We start from the raw sequence: 15,036 nt of genomic DNA on the forward strand, positions 1-15,036 counted from the left end.
TTCCAGGAAGCAAAACTTTTGAAAACTGTTGCTGCCCACTGTCTTTTTTTGTCACTACTATCCATATATTAAGTAAAAAGGTGCAAAAAATAAATAAAAATGTATTGAGTAGTAATTCTTTTAAAAAAAATAATAATTATAGAGCAGCTGCATCTTTTCTTTAAAACTTTTTCCAGCCCTGGCGCAGTGTGACCAATCACAGCACCAATCCTGCCATCAGCTTCTATCTCCTCCAACATTAGCTGTACCCGGCGGCGATTGCCATGACAGCACGACACCGCTCTACTGGCGGAAGTGCCCGGACTCCGGCTTTCCCTGGCGTCACTTCCACTGCGTCTCGCGCGTGCTCTGGCTGCTGTGTGATCACGTGTTTCCACTGTCCTTGGCCACCGGCGTGAGTTGTGATCATCATGGCTGCTCTGTTAGCTGGAGCCCGGCTTGTCCTTCGCCAGGGGCTGCGCTTCCTGCCGGCTCGTACCGTGCGGCCTGCGGCTGTGTCAGTCAGGTGAGTCCCTTCCCCTCCCAGGGCTGTGCAAGGGCTCGGTGACCCCTTGTAGAGGGTGTCGTCTGCAGGTGGGTTCTAGCTGGCTGTCAGTCATGTGAAGAGTTGTCCTTGGAAATCTGGGCAGCCTGCTTGTTGTATAATGTCATTATTTCTACAGGGGTGTTGCATGTTTATTATAGTAGATGAGAAATACGCCTTGGCTGGCTTCATTTTTGAAAATGCCGGTTGCCTGGCTGCACCTAACGTAAAGGCACTTCTAAAAAAATTAACTACTTCAATACAAGACACTTTCACCCCCCTTCCTGCCCCGGCCAATTTTCAGCACTGTCATACTTTGACAATTGCACGGTTATCCAACACTGTACCCAAACTAACTTTTTCAGACAAATAGAACTTTCTTTTGGTGGTATTTAATCACCACTGAGTTTGTTTTTAGTTTTTGCTAAACATAGGAAAAAAAATCTAAACTTTTGAAAAAAAAAAAATTTTTTTTTTAAATTATTATTATACAAGTTTTATATAGCGCCAACAGTTTGTGCAGCGCTTTACAACATGAGGACAGACATTAGTTACATTACAATTTGGTACAAGAGGAATCGGAGGGCCCTGCTCGTTGGAGCTTACAATCTCTATAAAGGAAGGGTCAATTGATACAAAAGGTGATAGCTGTGGGGGGATGAGCTGATGGAGGAAGTAAAACAGTGTTAGTTACAAGCAGGATAAGCTTCTTTGAAGAGAAGGGTTTTCAGGGATCGCCTAAAGATGGATAGATTAGGGGACAGTCAGATTGGGGTAGGGAGTTTCAAAGGATGGGAGAAGCTCTGGAGAAATCCTGGAGGCGCGCATGGGAGGAGGAGAGCAGGGGGTCTTGGGATGACTGAAGAGAGCGTCATTTTGGGACTAGCCTTGTGATGTAACTAGGGGCAGAGTTATGGATGGCTTTGTAAATTATTTTTTGTTTCTGTTCCAAAATTTTGTAAATCAGTAATTTTTGTTTTTCCTACACTGAGGGACACTGATAGGATGGCACTGATTTGCTGCGCTGATGGGCAATAATTGGTATTTGCAGTGGAAGAGAAGCCGAGCGCCTACTAAGTGTAGCTGTAGAAAACATTAATAGGTAAAAGTCAGTGTTGCAATCACAAGCATATAAGCAGTGGCACTGCACATCTGGTCCTCTGCATCATCTTAGCTGGGGGAACACCCGGCTCGGTGGCACTGCGGGAACTGGTGTGACGTTAGTTCCTAGAACTGACGCGCTGGCCAAGCATGCACTCCTTTAGGCACTGATAAGCTGCACAGATGGGCATCACTGAGGGGCACTGGGTACCCCCCCCCCCCCCATGTCAGAAGAGACACTTATCGGCTCTCTTCTACTCACACCCTGTCTGCACAAGGAGAGGAATGCCGATTATCGCCACCTCCTAGTTAAACTGGCCCAACGGCAGGGCGCGCTTCCTCCCGCCTGGCCCAACGGCAGGGCGCGCTTCCTCCCGCCTGGCCCAACGGCAGGGCGCGCTTCCTCCCGCCTGGCCCAACGGCAGGGCGCGCTTCCTCCCGCCTGGCCCAACGGCCCTTTGTTTCAAAAGTCTGGAGACCCCTGTCCTATATAATTAAATTGTTTAACTCTCCGTAATGCAGAATCAGTGGGATGCCTGAGCTTGTTGCCGGCCACCAGATGCAGCGTGTCGTTTGCTATCAGATGCGGTTTTCTCTGTGCAATGTATGAGCATAGGAGAGCAGTCCCCGGGGATCGGCACTGTCCCGTCCATGAAATCCTGCATCCCCCTGTGTGGCGCACTGTTTTTGCATTGCATTTGTGTGTGCTTTCAGGGGAATCTTGGCTTGCTTTTCCTTGATTGATTCACTGAGCCGGCTCATGTGCAGTAGCTGAAGGGACAGGAGGCAGTGCGGCCCGGCAACTGACAGGCCATAGAATGGTACCGGTCCACAGTCTGGAGGTTGGGGACTCCTGCTATAGATACACCCAGTGCCAGTAATACCACCCACTCTCTCCTCACAGGAGTTTGACCAACAGGAACCTATGACACCGCTGCCCTCAGATTCAGGTGCTGGAGCAAGTTAAGTGTTAGGCCTCTTTCACACGGGGGGGGGGGGGTACCATATGCCTGTGCAGAGAGTTCCATTGATGTCTGTTGGGATGCAGCAGCTGCATGGACACAGCCACTGCTCCCAATATGTGTGGGTGCATGTCCCTGAACCTACCCTGTCTGAGTTTAATATTTTACCCAATTTTTTTTGATAGAATAAGATGAGGTTGGTTCAAATAAAACCTTAACGTGAACAATTACTATGTAAAAAAACAATCTATTCAGTATAAAATAGAAATGAAAGGAAAAACATTTTTGTATAGCTATAAAAAAATAAATATATATATATATATATATATATATATATATATATATATATATATATATATATATATATATATATATATATATATATATATATATTTATTATTTATTTGTGATGACATTCCCAAGCAGCATGCTGAGCTTCCCAGTGAATGGCTGTGCAGCAGGGGTTTGTCGGGACAAGGCTGATCATTGGAGAAGAGCATACGTAATCCCCAGCATAGCTAGAGAACTGACCACGTTCAGTTCTCCTACTTAGTGTGGTCAGTTTTTAATAAGAAAGTAGAGGGATTAGCAGGAACACCAGGGATTTTACACAAAGGAAGCAATACAAAGAGAACATGATACTTTCTCATACAAGCACATGGCACAGCAGGCACATATCAGGAATATAGTGTTGGGGTAACAAATGCTTTAAAGGCAAATTTCACCCTTTCAAAATAATAAATGGACAGTTTTTTGCAGCTAAAAGAATGTGCATATAATCCCCCCCCCCAAGAAGGCTGCAGAACATTGCACCATGATCAACTGATCACCGGTGCAATGTCCAACTCCTGCAGACTCGGGATAGCTTTCTGCCTGTACCTCTGATATGGGCAGGCAGTTGCATGAGAGCAGGAAGATCAATGAGCTACAAGGATGCTCACCAATGCAATCACAGTTGAGAACCTGAGCCATCTGCTGCAGTGGCCAACAGTACTTGATTCTTTCACAGAAATTTGTAGATAACTCATTGGGCCCTGCACTGTTTTTAGATTGTGACGGTGGGTGCAGGGAGAGGAACACCTGCCCTCTGTCCGGGGGGGCATCGGGGGAAGAAGGTGCAGATGCTGGAACATGTTCCACCCTAAAAGCAGGTGGGACATTGAGCTGCACGATTCTGGCTTAGTCGCAAATTTCTTGCTTAGAATAAAGATCACGATTCTTGTGGCGTAACATCTTTCACATAATACAAAAAAATTTTGCTAAATTTACTGTTTAGTTTTTTATTTAATTCCTTAACCACTTCAGCCCTGGACCAATTGTCAGCCTAAGGACCAGAGGTCTTTTTACAATTTTGCACTGCTTTAACTTGTAATTGCGCGGTCATGCAATGTTGTACCCAAACGAAATTTGCGTCCTTTTCTTCCCACAAATAGAGCTTTCTTTTGATGGTATTTGATTGCCTCTGCGATTTTTATTTTTTGCGATATAAAAGGAAAAAGACTGAAGAAAAAAAAAAAAAGATATTTTCTACTTTTTGTTATAAGAAAATCGAATGAACTAAATTTTAGTCATACATTTAGGCCAAAATATATTCAGCCACATGTCTTTAGTAAAAAAAAATGTCAATAAGCGTATATTTATTGGTTTGCGCAAAAGTTATAGCGTCTACAAACTAGAGTACATTTTCTGGAATTTACACAGCTTTTTAATTTATGACTGCTTATCTAATTTCTTGAGGTGCTAAAATGGCAGGGCAGTACAAACCCCCCCCAAATGACCCCATTTTGGAAAGTAGACACCCCAAGGAAATTGCTGAGGGGCATGTTGAGCCCACTGAATATTTTTTTTTTGTCCCAAGTGATTGAATAATGACAAAAAAAAGTTTACAAAAAGTTGTCACTAAATGATATATTGCTCACACATGCCATAGTTATATGTGGAATTGCACCCCAAAATATATTCTGCTGCTTCTCCTGAGTACGGGGATACCACATATGTGGGACTTTTTGGGAGTCTAGCCGTGTACGGGGCCCCGAAAACCAATCACTGCTTTCAGGATTTCTAAGGGTGCAAATTTTTGATTTCACTCCTCACTACCTATCACAGTTTCGAAGGCCATAAAATACCAAAATAAAACAAACCCCCCCCCAAATGACCCCATTTTGGAAAGTAGACACCCCAAGCTATTTACTGAGAGGCATGTTGAGTCCATGAAATATTTTATATTTTGCCACAAGTTGCAGGAATATTACAATTTTTTTTTTTTTTGCACAAAGTTGTCGCTAAATGATATATTGCTCACACATGCTATGGGCATAAGTGAAATTACACCCCAAAATAAATTCTGCTGCTTCTCCCGAGTACGGGGATACCACATGTGGGGGACTTTTTGGGAGCCTAGCCGCGTATGGGACCCCGAAAACCAAGCACGGCCTTCAGGATTTAAATATAAAACGCTACCAAAAAAAACTGTTAGCGATCGCAGGGATCAGGCCTGACTCTGCGAACGCTGCAGTTATGTGTTTAGTGTTTTGTAAGTGACAGTGATCGATCGATACAGTACTTGGGTGGGCTGGGCGGAGGGGCCAAACACAGGTGCTAGCAGGTATCTGGGCTGATCCCGCTAATAATGAGTTTTTTTGGAACCCTAAACTGCTGGGGACGCTAGTATAGATCTGATCAGTCAGATATTGATCTGTTCAGATTCTGTACCACTATGGGAGGTGTATGCTTTGAGCATGGGTGTTAGCAGTACTGGCACTAACCTAGCGCTGCCTGGGACGACGCAGACCCTGACCCTAAAACCTAATTGATATCACCCGCTGGGTGATCAGGGGGTTAAACCTTTATTGGGTAATAAATGGTGGGTGCCCTGATGCTATAAAAAGCAAACTAACCAGAGTCACCCGTAACACTTTATTGGGTAGTATATGGGGCTACCTAGCGCTATAAAAACCTGGCGGTTATCCTAAAAAAATAACTAGCTACCTAGCGGCACCAGTGACGCTAATGCAGCGATCAGAAAAACGATCGCTTAGTGACACTGGCAAAAGGGGGTGAAAGGGTTGACTCTAGGGGCAATCAGGGGGTTAAACCTTTATTGTGGGGGGGGTAGGGGGCTACCCTGGACCTAACACTAACTGCCCTGACAGTTTTTACTGTCACAACTGACACTAAATGCAGTGATCAGTAAATAAATGATCACTGCAATCAGTGACACTGTGACTGGGGGGGGGGGGGGGGTGATTTGTGTGCCTACATGTCAGTGTAGTGTTGGTGCACACTTACTTTCTCTGTTCTCCTCGCAGTCCTGTCAAAAAGACCGCCCCGAGGAGAATGACATCACTTCCTGCCTGCCTGTGTTTACACTACACAGGCAGGGGAAGCTTTTCATTTGCCAGGAGCGATCGAGAGGGGATGGCCAGAAACCAACAGCCATCCCCTCATTCCGGATCGCTCCTGAAGAGAAACGGACCGCCGCAGCCAGCGGGAGGGGTACATGTACGTGCTTGTGCCTGTCAGTGCCATTGTGCCGACGTACATTGCCCTGCGGCGGTCCTTAAAGCGGAGGTCCACCCTAAAGTGGACCTTCCGTTCATCGGAACCCTCCTCCCCTCCGGCGCCACAATTGGCACCTTTCAGGGGGGAGGGGGGTGGAGGTACCTGTACAGTACAGGTATCTGCACCCACTTCCGGGATATCTCTCTGCGGAAAAGGGCGTAGATTACGCCCCTTTTCGAAAGTCTCCCCGCTGCCTGCTGGGAAACACACAGATCCCAGAGGCAGCGGGTCCATCCTTATTGCGCAGCGCGACTCGCGCATGTGCAGTAGGGAACCGGGAAATGAAGCCGAAAGGCTCCACTTCCTGATTCCCATACCCAAGATGGCGGCGGCTTCGGGTGCCGACATCACGGGCGCGCTGGACAGGTAAGTGTCACTATTTTAAAAGTCAGCAGCTGCAGTATTTGTAGCTGCTGGCGTTTAAAAAAAAACGCGGAGTCCCGGCGGACTCCCGCTTTAAGTGGTTAAAGTGTCTTTTTTCCCAAAAATTGTGTTTGAAAGACTGCTGCGCAAATACAGTGTGACAAAATATTGCAGCAACCATTTTGTTCTCTAGGGCCTCTGCAAAAAAAAAAGCATGTATGTGTATATGTGTGTGTGTGTGTGTGTGTATATATATATATATATATATATATATATATATATATATATAATAATTTTTTTTTTTTTAGAATGTTCGGGGTTCTAAGTAATTTTGTAGCAAAAATACTGTTTTTAAAGTGTTACTAAACCCACACTAGTGTGTGTATGTGTATATATTTTTTTAAGCATGCTTGTTATATTCACTGGTGGAACTTAAGGGATTAGTCCTCTGTGTTTGTATCCTGTATGTACCTGTATGGATCCTCCCCCTCCTGCACTGCCTATCTGGGGAAAGCCAGCTAACACAGGCAGGGTAGCCTGTGTCTTTTTTTATGCTGGAGAGAACATTTCCTTGTTCTCAGGTTTAGCTGGGTTACATAATCTTGACATCACACATGTGGGTGTGTATACAGGCTATAGTAGAAATCTCCTACCTGAACTCTCAGCACTGGAGAAACTGTGCAGTTTATTATGTAACCGTGGTATACAGATCATCCAAAAAGGTATATAGTGGCAGTATTTTCATGTAAAAATAAGATTTATAAGATGTGGTCACTGTGAGGGGCGGAGGAACTATTTTCATATCACTGAGTTTAGGAACACTTTTTAACCACTTAAGGACCAGGCCTCTTTTTCAGATTTGGTGTTTACATGTTTAAACCATTTTTTTTGCTAGAAAATTACTTAGAAAAAAAACAATATAAAATGTTTGGGGGTTCTAACACCCTAGAGAATAAAATGGCGGTCATTGAAATACTTTTTTTCACACCGTATTTGCGCAGCGGTCTTACAAGCGCCCTTTTTTTGGAAAAAATTCACTTTTTTGAATAAAAAAATAAGACAACAGTAAAATTAGCCCAATTTTTTTTATATTGTGAAAGATAATGGTACGCCGAGTAAATTGATACCCAACATGTCACGCTTCAAAATTGCGCCCGCTCGTGGAATGGCGTCAAACTTTTATCCTCAAAAATCTCCATAAGCGACACTTAAATTCTACAGTTTGCATTTTTTGCGTTACAGAGGAGGTCTAGGGCTAGAATTATTGCTCTACCGATCGCGGCGATTACTCACATGTGTGGTTTGACCACCGTTTTCATATGCGGGTGCTACTCAGGTATGCGCTCGCTTCTGTGCGCAAGCTCGTCGTGACGGGGTGATTTTAAAAACCTTTTTTTTTTTTTTTTTCTTTTTTTCATTTAAAAAAATATACCTTTTACGAGGTATGGGCGGAAGTGACGTTTTGACGTCGCTTCCGCCCTCCTATGGTATAGAGACGAGTGGGGGCCATCTTAGCCTCACTCGTCTCCATACCCAGCTAGCGAAAGCACCCGATCGCCTCCGCCGCTACCGACGGCTCCGGTAAGCAGCGGAAGGTGCGGGGGGGTGGCACCTCTCCCGCCGCTGATAGCGGTGATCTCGCCGCGGAGACCACCGTTATCGTACAGATGACCGGCGCCTGAAGAGATGGATATATCGGTTGTGGCAGCAGCTGCTGCCGTTACCGAGATATCCCTCTTCAAAAATAGGACGTACATCTTCGTGCGCTGGTCGTTAAGCGGTTAACTTGTAAGCAACAAGTGTCAGAAACAGGTTTAGTCTTTAAGTGGTTAAACCAGGGGTAGGGAATCTATGGCTCTCAAGCCAGATGTGGCTCTTTTTTGATGGCTGCACCTGGCTCTTGCCTCTCAATCCGCGGATTGCGTGGTGTACCGATCCATGGGTTGAGCCCATAGGAAAGGCCGCAGCTTCGGCCTAGCTCCAGAGCTGTGGCTATCTTGGTACACCCGGCGGCAGCCTAGGTGTGCGGCTCGCTGACATCATCATCATCATCCGCCTCAACTGCTCATGGATCTGCCTGCCTGTGTAGTGGTAAGCAAGCAGACAATCGTAAGGGAGATGTGGATATTACAGTGGGAGAGCTGACGTGGATATTACAGTTTATAATTGAAATTAGTCGATTAAAAAAAATAAAACTTAGTTTTAAACACATTGTATGGCTCTCGCGGAATTACATTTTAAAATATGTGGCGTTCATGGCTCTCTCAGCCAAAAAGGTTCCCTACCGCTGGGTTAAACTGACCCCATTTGCAGGCAGACAGAAGTTCATCCCTTTGATCTAAGAGAACTAAATGTTACAATGTTTATAGTTATCTCCACCTAAGGCTCGGTTCACACAGGGACGGCACGACTTGCAGCGCGACTCAGACGCAACCTGCAAACGACTTCAGCGGCGACTTGCAAAACGACTTCTGTATAGAAGTCAATGCAAGTCGCCTGAAGTCGCCCCAAAAGTAGTACAGGGACCTTTTTTCTAAGTCGGAGTGACTTGAGTCGCTCCTATTAGAACGGTTCCATAGTACAGAACGGAGCGTGACTTGTCAGGCGGCGAAGTCGCCTGGACAAGTCGCCCCTGTGTGAACCGAGCCTAAGCCATGTTGTGATAAACTTAGGCTGCCTGTTGTGTGTTTTTTATTTATTTATTTATTTTTTTACAGCTATCTGCAGTGAGCAGAGAATTATCTGTGCTGAATCAAGGAAATGCTGTTTTAATGTCCTGAGGGGGTAGAATCGCGATCTAAATTCTTTAATGATGGTGCAGCTCTAGTGGGACATGTAACATGTTGCAAAGGTGAACTTATCCTTTACACTTGCATGAGCCAGTGACACAACGTCAAAATTTGGAACCCAAAATTTTTCATAGGCGACGCATAAAAAAGGCCATCAGTTTAGAGATAACCACGAATGATGGTTCAAACAAGAAAAACGCCACACCAGGTGAGCAGTCGCCATTCTGGATGCAAACCACGGCTCTCCACCAATGTTAGCAATGCAGTGCAATTCCTGCCTGAATCGCATGTGGTTTCCTAAACTGCTTCTGTGTGAACCCAGGCTGAAGTCACAATGACATGCCTGGGTTCACACCGGAATGGTGGGGTACATCGGATGCGGAGTGTGATTTGAGTCTAATAATTTTGTATGGGCTCAAATTGCACCTCAAAGGTATGGGCTTATGTATCTGAAAAGGGGGAGGGGTTTGGGACTTTAAATGAAGCATAAGACATGTTGGGGTCAAATGCTTCCACCCCTGTTTTAGTCTTGGTTTAGGGAACAGAGTATTTGCACAAGTTCTCGTGCAAATGCTCAGTATCGGAATCGGTGCAACCTTAATAAAAAAAAAAAAAAAAAAAAAAAAAAAAATGCATAATGTTCATTAAAGTGTTAATAAACCCAAGAGCCTGCAATCACTATATCTGGTCTCCCACAGTACACAGACCATGCAAATCCAGTTATTTTAGTAAAAATAAACTGCTAAATACAGTTTCTCATCAGCAGTACATAGCAGTATTCTGAGATGTATCAGTGTCTGGTTAAAGCTTGTAGGAGGAGTTTTAATTCTCCCCTGTTGATGTCCTATGAGGCTGCAGGACCCCTGACACTCTGTCTGGTCAGTGCTGATTGGCCATGTGCAGATCACATGCACCCTCCCAAGAAAAAAAAAAACTCTCTAGCAATGTACACCAAACTGAGCATGTGCAGAGTGCACCCTAAGGCTCTGTTCTATCAGGAGATGGATTGGGGACTGTGGAAAAGGGGGATGATCAGAGAAGACGAGATCAAACATCCTTTTTACACAATGCAGAGAATTAACCCATTAGGTTCCACAGTGAGTAAAACAAGTATGCATATACAGACTGATTTTGCTGTTGAGAAATACCCAACCCCACCCCCCCCCCACCCCCAAAAAAGGGACCCCTTTTAACATACAGTTATGAATAAATAGAACAATATCTTCCTCCTTCCAAGAAAAGTGTTAGCAGTATCCACAGTCACTGGCACCGTTTAGGAGATATTCACTGTATCCGCATGTGCTGATGTCATTGACACATGTGCACTGAAGAATCAGCTCGTTCATTCAGTAGCTATGCCGTGACCAGCGGCTCCGGCCAATCACAGCGCCGGAGCCCGCGAACCCGGAAATAACTTCGGGAGACGTGTCGCCGGTCACAGCGCTATAACGAGGAACACTGCAACAGCTTCTAAGCTAAGTATTTCATAATGATGCATACTAGCTCATTATGCCTTTGTCTTGCAGGTTATTTATTTAACTTTTTGAGAGTTTACAACCACTTTAATATAAAAGGGGTTATTTAATAAAGGCAAATCCACTTTTGCACTACAAGTGCACTTGAAATTGCAATCACTGTAGATCTTAGGGGGAAGCTCTACAGATTTTATCCCCTTCCCGCCGAGCATACGCAGAGCTGTGTACTCGGCTTCCGGGGGTTATACCGGGATGATGCCCGCACCTGCAGGCATCATCCGGTACCGTTTTTTAGAGCGGACGATTGACTATCCAGCCATAACAACCGAAGCAGCTAAAAGCCGCTCGGCTGTTATGCCGGAGGAGCAGGAGGCGCCGCTGTTATCGTGAGCACCGATTCAAGCTCCGATGCCTCTGGCTGCTGGGGAGGAACTGGAATCTGCTTCATTCCAGTATCCTAATAATAAACACGGAAGCGACGTCATGACGTCACTTCCTGTTTACTCGGCTGCCAATGGCTCTGGATTAAAAAAAAAAAAAAAAAAATACAGTATTCAGAATCGCCGTTTTCGGCGATCTGAATACTTTGAAGTGTAAAGGATGGATTGGAGGTATTTTAGACCCCCGATCCCTCCATAAAGAGTACCTGTCACCACCTATTACTGTAACAAGGGATGTTTACATTGCTTGTGACAGCAATAAAAGTGATCAAATTATTATTTAAAAAAAAAAAAAATGTATTCATTTTAAAATAAATAAAATAAAAAAATAATACATTTTTAAAGCGCCCGCCGTCCCCGCGAGCTCGCGAAGCAAAGAAAACGCATACGGAAGTCGCGCCCGCATATGTAAATGGTGTTCAAATCACACATGTGAGGTATCGCCGCGATCGTCAGAGCGAGAGCAATAATTCTAGCATTAGAACTCCTCTGTAACGCTAACCTGGTAACCATAAAAAAAAATTAAAGGGTCACCTATTGAGATTTTTATTTACCGTACTTTGTCGTCATTCCACGAGTACACGCAATTATAAAGTGTATAAAGTGTGACATGTTTGGTATCTATTTACTCGGCATAACATTATCTTTCACATTATGCAAAAATATTGGGCTAATTTTACTGTTTCGTTTTTTATTTTAATTCATGAAAGTGTCCCTTTTCCCAAAAAGTTGCGTTTAAAACACCTCTGCGCAAATACCGTGTGACATAAAATATTGCAACAATCGCCGTTTTATTCTCTAGAGTCTCTGCTAAAAAATATGTATAATGTTTGGGGGTTCCAAGTAATTTTCTAGCAAAAAAAATGGATTTTAGCTTGTGAACACCAAATGCCAAAAATAGGCTTAGTCATGAAAGGGTTATTATCCAATCATGCGCAAGCATAAATGCTTTTTTTATTTATTTTTTCCTCTTTCATGTCCCCCTCAGATGACTCAGCGACTGCACTTCTAAGTGCACTTGCAGTGCAAAGTGGATTTGCCTTTAGTAAATAACCCCCATTGGGTTAAAATGACACTTACAAATGTGGGTAAACCATGCACTTTGCAAATAAAATCACCCAGCCGGCAAATGGCATGAACTTCTGGTCAACTTCCCGTACATGACGACGTCAGCGGGATGCTCCGCCTCATGGTGGTTATGTCAGTGATCAGGAGCTGCAGGTGGATTACCTCTGTGTCAGGTGGATCAACGACAGTAATGGAGTTGGGTTCTTCCAGAACAGCTGCTACTGATGCTTCAGGTCCTGCTGAGCAAGTTATTAACCCCATCCTAAAAGGTTTTGTTTTTTCACCGCCAGTCCCCTCTTCTGGATTTTTTTCAGCAGGCACAGCCTCCCTAATTACTTAAAGGGATTTGTCATTCTGGTCCCAGGTCTCCTCATATAAATCGGAAGGAGGATAATGTATGTGTTGAATTGAGTGTAAGCTGTAGAAATACTTCACACACATTGCCCATGGAAGAAATCGATTAGCTGCTAAAGGCTCTTCACATAACATTGTGATTTAAGGTCGGTTCACTGGATAGTTCTGTGCCTTTTTTTTTCTGCATCAAAAACTCATGGACAGTAGATTTTATGGGTTCCAGTGGCATAGTTCATATCAGTGTCAGGGAAAAAAAAAAACTAGAAAAACGCACCCGAATGTATCTCGTGGGGAAAAAAAACCAAGGTAACTTTGGGGAAAAATGGAAAAAAAAAAGGGGGATATAATGCACTGTAACACATCGAAAAAACCTCAAAAACATGCACGCAGAAACGCAGCTGGAGTGCATTTTTGTGATGCCAACCAACTCTTAAAGAGAAAACCCAGCTATATGGTCATTATTGAATGTACGGAGGCTTGCAGAGCAAGAAGGGGTGTACCTTTCAAATATAAAAATTGTGCAAACAATGCAGATAATGCGCATAACCTCTGAGTGAAATAACTTCAAAATCTCAAACTAAGGGAAATCAAACAAATCGCATATAAAGTGTTAGATGCAATAAATAAAAAGTGCTGACAGCCCATAAAGTGCAAAACGGAACTAAAGTGCTACAAATGTGCAGAAAATGGTGTCAACCAAAAATAGTTCAATAATGAAATCCAGGTGAGGGACTGTGCTCTTGCCAACGAGATTCCCACCGCCAGACATTGATAGCAATTCCACTGGTGCGCTCACAGCGCTCTTACCTTAGGCATTAGAAAAATGCCTTGAATAGATGCCTTAACAGTCTTTGGGGGCCCTTGGATTCATAGTACAATGTGCGTGTCTTGAGGTGTTCTGGAAAAGATACAGCAACCGGCCTAATCTGTAACGTTCACTCACGCCGTCACCAAGATGAATTCAGGAATGCTCACAATTCTCCTCACGCGGCCGCCATCTTGTCCCACCAGAGAGTTGTGAGGAGAATTGTGAGCATTCCAAGGGCCCTCACAGATGGTCAAGGCATGTATTCAAGGCATTTTTTAATGCCTATGAGGTGAGAGCACCAGTGGTATTGCTATCAACGTCTGGCAGTGGGAATCTCTTTGGCACGGGAGCCGACACTAGCGGCATATTGCCACGATCTGCGGCTTACCCAGTGCGCCTGCGCACCGCTGACAGCGGTGGCTGTCTTCAGGTAAATATCTCCTAAACCGTATAGGTTTAGGAGATATTTCTTGGACCTACAGGTAAGCCTTAATCTAGGCTTACCTGTAGGTCAAAGTGGTTTGTAAGGGTTTACAACCACTTTAAATCCGGATATTAGTCCAGTAAGTGAAGAGTCTATAGGTGAAAATGGTAACCCTTTATCTTAATAGCTCCTTGGAGACCTTATTTTAAAATTAGATCCCTGCAAGTAATCTAGCCATCCTATGGACATGTTTGGCCAGGTGATGGAAAAGGCACAGGAATTGAAAAACAATGATAGTCATGTGTCGAAGTTCTGCCAAAAATTCCCACACACTTGATGACCAATCCATTATCGGGGTACTCCTAAACCTGTGAGATGTATAACTTGGAATTGTATAATTGCAGCCCAAATGCAGATTAAGTACATTCAAACAATTACTAGCAGAGTAAGGATAACATTGTCCATTCATGTAATGACCAGGGCTGGCTGCAAGATGAGTGAATGTACAAGGGAGGACCACTGCGTGGATCGTAACACACTTCTGATCAGCCTCTTTGGAAAGAAGCAGTTCAAATCGGCTGTTTTAGCAGATGGTATGTAAGGATGTCCATATGTTACTGCATCCTGGTAGATTCAGGTGGTCAACAGTTTCCACTGTATCAGTACTAAGCCAGTGCTGTGTGTCAGCCTGCTACTTCATGAAGTAGATTGATCCACTGGATAGTCCACAGCAAACGATGTTTGAAACGGGCAGCAGAAAAGGACGTCTTCTGTTCATAGTCTCTGTTGGAACGGGGCATACTGTGATGAAGTCAACGCGTTTCACTAGAGTAGCGTAGCTTCATCTGGACATATTGCCCATGGAGAAAAAATGATTAGCTGCTAAAGGCATTGTAAATTAGGGTCGGTTCACTGGATAGTCCAGTGCCTTTTTTTTTTTTTTTTTTCTGCATCAAAAACTCATGGACAGTAGATTTTATGGACTCAGATCAGTGCGTCCTTTCCAGTGTCGGAGAAAAAAACAAAACAGAAAAACACACCGGAATGTATCGCATGAAAAATAAAAAAAACAAGGTAACTTTGACAAAAGAAAAAAAAAAAAAGGGGGGGGGGGAATGCACTGTAACACATTGAAAACCCCTCAAACATGCATGCAGAAACACATGTG

General features: G+C 44.1%; 1 protein-coding gene across 1 annotated transcript in view; it reads left to right on the plus strand.

Moving 5' to 3' along the window:
• Positions 1-340: 340 nt before the first annotated feature.
• Positions 341-15,036, plus strand: part of LRPPRC (leucine rich pentatricopeptide repeat containing) — a 313,757-nt gene continuing 299,061 nt past the window's right edge. The window contains exon 1 of the mRNA XM_077485668.1: positions 341-505. Coding sequence (XP_077341794.1) covers positions 411-505 — 95 coding nt within the window. The 5' untranslated portion in view covers positions 341-410. The remainder of the gene's footprint in view (positions 506-15,036) is intronic.

Source organism: Lithobates pipiens, unplaced genomic scaffold, assembly GCF_037356315.1.
Source record: "Lithobates pipiens isolate NorthernLeopardFrog02 unplaced genomic scaffold, aLitPip1_a1.2 Scaffold_18, whole genome shotgun sequence".
Taxonomy (NCBI): Eukaryota; Metazoa; Chordata; class Amphibia; order Anura; family Ranidae; genus Lithobates; species Lithobates pipiens.